General features: G+C 36.6%; 1 protein-coding gene across 1 annotated transcript in view; it reads right to left on the bottom strand.

Annotated features, from left to right (window-relative positions):
- Positions 1 to 3,197: 3,197 nt before the first annotated feature.
- The window catches only part of LOC113108326 (SEC14 domain and spectrin repeat-containing protein 1-like), a 28,495-nt gene continuing 23,307 nt past the window's right edge, over positions 3,198 to 8,385 (bottom strand). The window contains exons 13-19 of the mRNA XM_026271296.1: positions 8,218 to 8,332; positions 7,625 to 7,784; positions 7,443 to 7,524; positions 7,231 to 7,353; positions 6,695 to 6,886; positions 5,858 to 5,976; positions 3,198 to 4,395 (exon numbers count right to left, since the gene is read on the bottom strand). Coding sequence (XP_026127081.1) covers positions 4,239 to 4,395; positions 5,858 to 5,976; positions 6,695 to 6,886; positions 7,231 to 7,353; positions 7,443 to 7,524; positions 7,625 to 7,784; positions 8,218 to 8,332 — 948 coding nt within the window. The 3' untranslated portion in view covers positions 3,198 to 4,238. The remainder of the gene's footprint in view (positions 4,396 to 5,857; positions 5,977 to 6,694; positions 6,887 to 7,230; positions 7,354 to 7,442; positions 7,525 to 7,624; positions 7,785 to 8,217; positions 8,333 to 8,385) is intronic.

The raw sequence follows: 8,385 nt of genomic DNA, 5'->3' as shown, positions 1-8,385 counted from the left end.
CATCAGAATAATTAAATGGTAAGAAACGACAGAGGTATCGTTCCATGTTGTAGTAAGTGTTTAAAATGAACAGGAGCACAGAAGAGGCTTGTTCGGTCCTTAAATGCCTGGTCCAAACCACAGACCTCCAGAAAGCCACATTACGTTCCTTCCTATTAAATGTAATGGCTACTAAATTATTCAAATAACTGCTTTTAGAAATCCCTTATATTTCTTTCAAACACATTATCCCACCAAAAAACAATGTGCAACTATAAACAGTCTGGCACATGAGTAAAGGTACACCATCACCCGAGTCAAGTATTCTTGACAGATGTGCAGTATTTTTATACCTACAATGTTGTTTATACATTTATTTAGTATACATTTATGCAAAAGAACAATGATACAAACAGTGATGAGAGCAATTTAAAAAATATCAATGAATGAAAGGTTATCTGAAGGTGGCAGATTTTAATGTTTATCTGTCAACCACAGTATAATGGACGGAAAAGGCCAGAGAGACTCTGATAATAACCAATCCAAAGATAAATAGTCCCCAAATTCTTAAAGGGACAGTACAACCAAAAAACCTGTCCATTTCCATTTTTCTGCAGAAAATAAAAGATGATATTGATATTTTGAGAAATGTCAATGGAATCAATGAGCTGTTTGGCTAACAATGTTCTTCAAAAGATCCTTTATGTTTCACAGATAATATCTACGGAGCCCCCCACATGACATGCAAGTAAAAATAAAGAAATTGTGTGCATGATTTACTAATTCATTCACTCAATGTACTAAAACATGCACACGATTTCTATTGCGCTCCCTCGATTAAGGGAACGAATTAGTAAATTGTGCGCACAATTTATAAATTGAGTGAACAAAATAGTAAATCGAGGGAACACTATAGTGATCGTGTGCATGTTCTTGTACATATGAGTGAATGAATTAGTAAATCGTGCACATGATTTAGCCTACTATTTTACGGGCTCCGTAAATGTCAAACAGGTTTAGAATGACTATAAAGTAAATGTCACAATTTATATGTTTGACTTTTATTGAACTGATCTATCTGTCAAAGAAAAGCAATGTATGACAGGGCTCACAAAAACATTAAGCAGCCCAACTGTTTTCCACATTAAGAAATGTTTCTTAAGCACCAAATCATCATATTAGAATGATTTCTGAAAGTTCGTGTGACACTGAAGACTGGAGTAATGATTTTGCCAGCAAATTTGCCAGCAAATTGTTTTAAATTTCAATATTACTGTTTTTACTGTATTTCTTTTTTTTTACAAATAATTTTTTTAATTTACCAACCCCAAACTTTTGAACAGAAGTATATTTCAGTGATGTGCATCATATACTGTAATAATGGACATTTTAGCATTCCTAGAACAAAAAAACACCTTTTGAAAATATCACTGTGAAACAGAGGGGAAAAAAAGTTGCCTTTAGTTCAGCATCTCACCACATACTGCTGCAGTAATGTTGTCTTTTCCATTGAGGACAATAGTGTCTGCAGAACATCCTGAGGTCCTCCTATGAGGTCTTCCTACCAAAGCCTGATGGAGGAAATGTTTTGAGATAAAGTGGGGACGTTTATAACAACAGGGCAGTATTAGAAGAGCATTTCAGCTGTGTGTTTTACATTCAATAATTAATCAGCATTTTACACAGATGATTTTACAATGCAGGACACCCGTCACAGAGAACAGGGCGAGGAAGATTATAGACATATATACACACACACACACACACACACACATATATATATATATATATATATATATATATATATATATATAAAGCTCTTTGGCAAAACAGAAAAAACAAATCTACAGGTTCTTTACAGAATAGACAAAAATATTTATTATAATACACTTCACCATCATCTTTTAAACTGGTTATCAATGAGTTTATTTCTATGACCGATTTTTTTGTTTTGTTTACAATTTCAATTTAGACTTCGGCGCAGACTGGGATGTGTTTAAAAGGCTGCCAGTTAAAACTATTACAAAGGATTCCAGGAAACAGTCACAGAGGGTCTGTCTTTTTCCACTGTAACAGACATCCCAGCAGTCCTCCAAAAACCAGTACAGAGGCAGCTGCTGCTAAGACAGCTGAAAAATCAAAGGACTTTAGAGAGCACCAATGGGCAAAGCAGGACTAAGTAAGAAGGGCCCTGTGGCCCCAGGCCACACCCATGCCATCTGTCAAGGGCCCTGATAAACTCAGAAGTTTATTATTAGACAGAGCACTGATTCTCAGGCCAGTCATCACACATACTCTGTGACTAAGCTTTCTGGAAACAAGACAATTATGTATGTTAAAACTGACACCCTTTACAAAAAATCAGAAAAGAAGAATATCGATTTGTCACAGGATTATTTTTTTTGCTGTGATGATGCCTAAAGCTTGAGTAACATAATAACATCACTAAATAAAATGATTAACATTAATATAATTAGCTACAACAATACCAAATAAATAAATGAGAGAATTATCTCCATGCAAAATTTAATTACTTAAAAATTTTGTGACCTAAAAGTGTATTGGATCGGTTAAGAGAGATTAAATCAATGTCCAATTATGTCAGTGATTCTCAGTACAAACTAAGTGAGCCTATAAAATAATGAGCAAGCACGAGTTTGAGGCGAGCAGCTGAAGTCTGGAGTAAAACTTTAAAGCAGTATGAAATATTCAGTATAAAAATATCTTAACCTTGTCAGAAATGATACACAGCTGACAAAGATGTTCTTGTGAAATGCTGCACAGGTTACAGAGATCGTAAACGAACAGCAGTGCCGCAGGCAACTAATGACCTGCTCGACTTAGGCATTCACAGCCTGGCATCTTTGGAAGTTATAAGAAACCATTTATATAAAAATTTCATGCAATATGCATGACATTTTTTAGAAATATTTTTACTGCAGAAACCAGCCAACAGCCCCCCAAAAGAATTTGGTTTCCATAAAGAGATAATATAAAGAAATGTTTCTTGACATTCTTGCATTAAATCAGAATATAAGCATCTATCAGAATTTTTATATTTCACTGTTTTTTTCTGTATCTTTGATCAAATAGCATGAGACTGCTTTTAAAAAATTTTTAACTCTTACTGACCCAAAACTTTTGAACACTGGGGTAGTAAATTAGTATGCATAACAACTGTTATAATCAGCCAGAAATGCATTGACAAAAATAGAAAATGAATGCAATATTGCCCATGTTTATTTAGGGTGCTAGAATACTCATGTACAGTAATGGACAATATGGGCAGATTTATGCAAAGCACACATACAGTAACAAAGTCCTGTAAACTGTAACAACCTGCCAGCTTTATGACATTGAAAAAGAGACAGCCTTTCCTCTCCAATCTTAGTTTCTTCATTTATTCTATACAACTGATATTTTCATAAAATACTATATAGCCTTTTAAAAATGGCAAAAGCATTATACAATTTAAAAGGTACGCAAGGTACAAAAAAAAAGAAGGAAATTAAATATGAATTTAATATTTTACGACAAGCATCCATATGCAAGCAGCGTACGCATTAGACTGACAATTTATGAGATGAAACATAGCTCCGTTTCACATTTTACTGTCAAAACAAAGCTCTAAACAATTCGACATTGGACCTTAAAGCTTTGCTTTGTTTGTACCTTCATTACTGAACTACAACAGCTTCAGTTTCTGATGTGTTGTCATGTCCCGCTTCTACATTAATCACCATCTTCAGCAAAGGCCTTGCGGATGGATATTTATCCTGGCACAAGAGAGAAGGTTTGGTAATTCTCAACAGAAAGCAACCGAAGGAAAGAAATAGAAAATACAATGCTTACGGTCAGGAAAGGCCTACAAATCTAGAGCACTAGATACAAATGGGATAAAGATGCTGCTTTATGTACATTCTATAGGTTTAGTAGCACCATTACAAGCTCAAGGCGCCTCGCTGGGAGGAGAAAGAGTTGACAGGTAAGGTAAAGCTTTGTAGGGAGGCCAGAGTTCAAAGTAGCGTGGTCGATTTAGTACTCAGCTGTCCACACAGGTAATGCAACGCAAGCCCGTGGAGTCTTTAAATCGCTCTGTAAATTAAGATGGCTTGGTGAAGTGGAGTACAACAGAGACTGTAGGTGATCTGGGTCACATTTGGACCGGGCCGGCAGAGCAGCGAGATGCTTGTGAGGATCAAGCGCTGTCCTGCCATCTGCAACGCTTCCTGCAAGAGGGTATGAGGGGTATCGGCTTCTTAACTCTCCCTGGGCCCCGCCTCCAGAGCCTCCTCATCCAGCCGCTGATCCGCCTCTTCCTGTAAGAATCTCTTTTCCTCCACCAGTTTCATCCGTTCACGGATGCTTTCGGCCGAGGAGGCCATGTCGCCCGGGCTGCCGAAGAACTGCTCGCTCCTGCAACCAGGGCGAATGGGGATGGAAGGAAAGGATGAAAAAAACAAAACATTTCCATCTTAGATTGTAGAATAACAGCCTAAGATGATAAAGCAATCCAATAAAGGATGTACATATTCAAAGTTTATGCTTGGATAGGTTACATTAGTTTGAGGCAAATAGAAATGTGTTTACATATGAATTATTACACAAGGAAATTCAGTATTTTAAAATTAATGAATTAGAACAGATAGTAAAAGAAAAACAGCCAACATGCATCATATCTCCAATTCTATTGAACATTTTAAATAAATGTATGAATATGTCAGAAATGATGACTACTACTACGACATCTACACACAGGATTTTGCAGGATGTAGATAAAGAAAAATAAATAAGTACATAAATATAAGTGAATGAAAATGAATAAGCATATATAAATAAGTGAAGGAAAAGAAGCTAACGTTTATGTAATTGGCAGACACTTAATTCAAAGTGAAATGGAATTTAAGCTATACATTTCTGTCAATTCATAACCATTATTAATTGCAATAATAATAATAATAATAATAATAATAATGTTGATGGTTAAGATTTTTCAACATATTAATAAATAAATCCTGTACATGCTGATCCATGTAGAACTAAAGATTAACATGTCGGCGGTGCTAGCTGTATCGTGCAGACAAATAGCGCTGTTGCGCTTTTTGCATCCCAAGTTGGAGTCCCAGCTCGCTGACCTTGTCTAATCCCACCCCCTCTCTCCCACTTTGCTTCCAGTCTACCGACTGTCCTATCAAAATAAAGCTAACAAATGGCAAAAAAAAAAAAAAAAAAAAAAAAAAAAGATGAACATGCAAGGATATGCATACTTACAATGGACTAGGGGTGGGCGATATAGCCTCAAAATTATATCACGATATTTAAAAAATATTTGCGATAACGATATTTATGATGATATAGAAAAAAAATAAAAAAAATAATGGCATCTATTTAACTGCTTTAAACTGTTTTGAATGTTGAAATTGGCAAGGCTTAAAACGTGTGCAATTGATTAGCTTTTGTAACAACGTGCAGGTCGTCTTTTTACACTGGCCTCAGGCAGTCGGTTGAAATCTCCGTCCCCCTTCCCTCTCTCCATGCCACTTTAATAAAGATATGGTCCTGGTCTATTTTTGAAGGTAAGAGTTTGCTCTCAAATATGCTCTAGAATCAGCTTCAAGTTGAACACACCTATTGGCTTTGTGGTGTTGTTGTGCACGTATATCCACCATATGTCATCGCGTCACTATATCATTGATAATGTGTTATGACACTTTTTTTTTTATCATGTAACAATGTATACCGTTTATTTATACTGTTAATTTATTATCGTGGACGGTATGATATGGTACACCCCTAACTTAGACTAATGGTAGTTAAGAGAAAATGGAGAGTAACAGAGCTTTAAAAGTGCACTGTACTTTGGCCTTTCGGTTCTTACCCATCCGGGAAAATGACTGGCACAGTGAGCCTGTCCAGCAGACCTTTCCCCACAGTCTCCACCTCTTCATATGCCACATCCACCATCAGCTCAGCTGATTCAGGGCTTTCTCTCAGAATCTGAAGGCAGGGAGAAAGCCAGTTACTGTCTGATATTACAGCTGGGAAGTTTGTAGACTGTAAATGTAATCACATCACTGAAACACACTAGTTTTCTCTAAAACTCTATTATTATTATTAATTAGATATTAGGTTAACATACAGTGGGGTCCAAAAGTCTACATCAAAATCATCTGGCTTCGTATAGATTGTGACATCCAAAACTACTTAAATAAAATATTCCAAAACTTTTTTTTTAATGATGATGATAAAGGAAAAACAAAATGCTAATTCATAGCCTTTTGAACTCCATTGTTGGTGTATAAATGTGTTTGCTTTCATTGAACTTTGCTAAAGAAATACACAAATATGCAAATGTTCTTCACCATAAAAAACATTAGTGCTGCCAACAGGAAGACCATAGTTATTAATGAGGTCATAATAAATAGAATTAAACTAACAATGGCTCTTGATGAATGATAAATGAACTCAAAAAATACATTTTAAAAGGAACAATTCACACAAATTTTTTTTATACATCCTCATGTTGGGGCAAACCCATTTGCTGTTATATTTTCCGTAATAATGCTGTTCGCCCAAAATTTCTCCCATGGTGTTCCATTGAAGAGGGAAATTCATACAGGTTTGGAACAACAAGAGTGTGAGTAAATGGTGACAGTTTTCTTTAAACTACTCCTTTAGTTTTGGTATGACATTAGTTCTGCAGAACTGTACCAACCTTCTCTGCAGCCGTGTGGAAAGCACTGGCCATCTCCAGCCGGTGCTGCCTCTCGTCAGACGTGACCGTGAACTGTTTCCACACACGGTTCAGTCTGGGCAGCGTGTCCCCGGAGGAGCGGGTGGTACAACGCAGAGACTGACACAGCACCACTGTGGCCTGCAGCAGCTGACGGCCGTAATCATAGGTGCTCTGAAAGCACAAAAGGAAGGTGTTACTGAAGCGATAACAGAACATGGGCTGGATACTCCAACAATTAACAATACTCTTAAAAGAAGAAGAAGAAAAAAATAATCGCTCATACACAGAGGAAAAAATAAGATTTCTAATAAGACTTAAATATTTATTAAAGTGTAATTAAATTTTTTTTTAATAATAATATATACATATATAAATCCATGAAAATGTATGAGGATTAAATTAGATCACAACTACTTTAATACTTAATTTTTAAATTAAATTTATTGGGGTTTGATTTTGTCTAGCTGCTCATTCAATTTGCTGATAAGTGTGCCAGCTGAGGACATTCAAAATACCTGTGCAACATCCACAAACTTCTTGTGTTTCTCCAGCAGCACTTTGGTTTCCTGGGAATCATCTCCCAGTCGAATGTGGGTCTTCAACAAAGCATCGAGCAACTCTCCTAACCACTCCACTGCCTGCGAAACAAATTAAAAGGCCTTTACAGCCCCTCAGAAACTACAGACCCACTTCTAAGAGTCTCTCCGTCTGAATTTCAAGCTCTGACCTGGGAAGCATCTTCCTCACACTTGAAGAGCTGTACCATCTGCAGCATCTTGAGTCTCCTGACATCAACCATGTCCTCACACCTATAAAACACAAGCGAACACATCGGGCCATCATCGCTTTTGTTTGGTACACCAGAAGTGCCATGTCCATGATTAAAAATGATGAAAAGAGAAGAGGAACCTCTGTTTACGGAGCTGCATGTCATCCATGACACTGTGAATGTGGTCGATATTCTCCTTGTTCTCAATGCTTACATCCTTGCCATAGGAAAAGGATGTCTGGGTAGACATCTGGTCAAGCAGTACTTGGCCTTTTTCTCTCAAGCTTTGCAAGGCACCCTCTGGAAGACAGAAATAGAGGAAACTTTTAAGATTCTAATGCCAGTCACCCTGAAAAAGTTGCATTAACAAGGCTTGTATTTTATAAAATAATTTAAAATGTATATGTTGTTTAAACCACTAAGTATAAAATGGAGAAGCAGATTACACTTTGTTTTAATTAATGTTTTACTTCAGTTTAAGAATTATTATTATTTTTGTAATTAGCTGCTTTAAATACAAGTGTCTGCTACTTTAAAAAAGCATGTTTCATGATCAAACACCAATAAATGACGAGACAACCAGACACAATTTATTTTATTTAGATGTCTTGGGTGGTTCTTGAAAATCAGTCATCCGGATATATGATGCATAAGCACCAAAAGTTCTGGTTTATCAAACTTTTATTACATAAACCAGGATCAGAGGTACGAGTAGGACAACAGCATTTCCTACCCACGCTCTTGAGTTTCTCCTCCAGATGTTTGAGAGTTTGCTGGATTGCAGCTCCATCTGCAGGGGCGACGTCCGCACACAGCATGCCTAACAGCCCGTCTAACTGCTGGGACATCTGTGACAAACACATCAGAAAGCTGCTTTCTATAGATGTATATATTCACATAG

This window comes from Carassius auratus, chromosome 9 (assembly GCF_003368295.1).
Source record: "Carassius auratus strain Wakin chromosome 9, ASM336829v1, whole genome shotgun sequence".
In the NCBI taxonomy this organism is placed as follows: Eukaryota; Metazoa; Chordata; class Actinopteri; order Cypriniformes; family Cyprinidae; genus Carassius; species Carassius auratus.
This window is presented reverse-complemented; position numbering and strand designations above follow the sequence as displayed.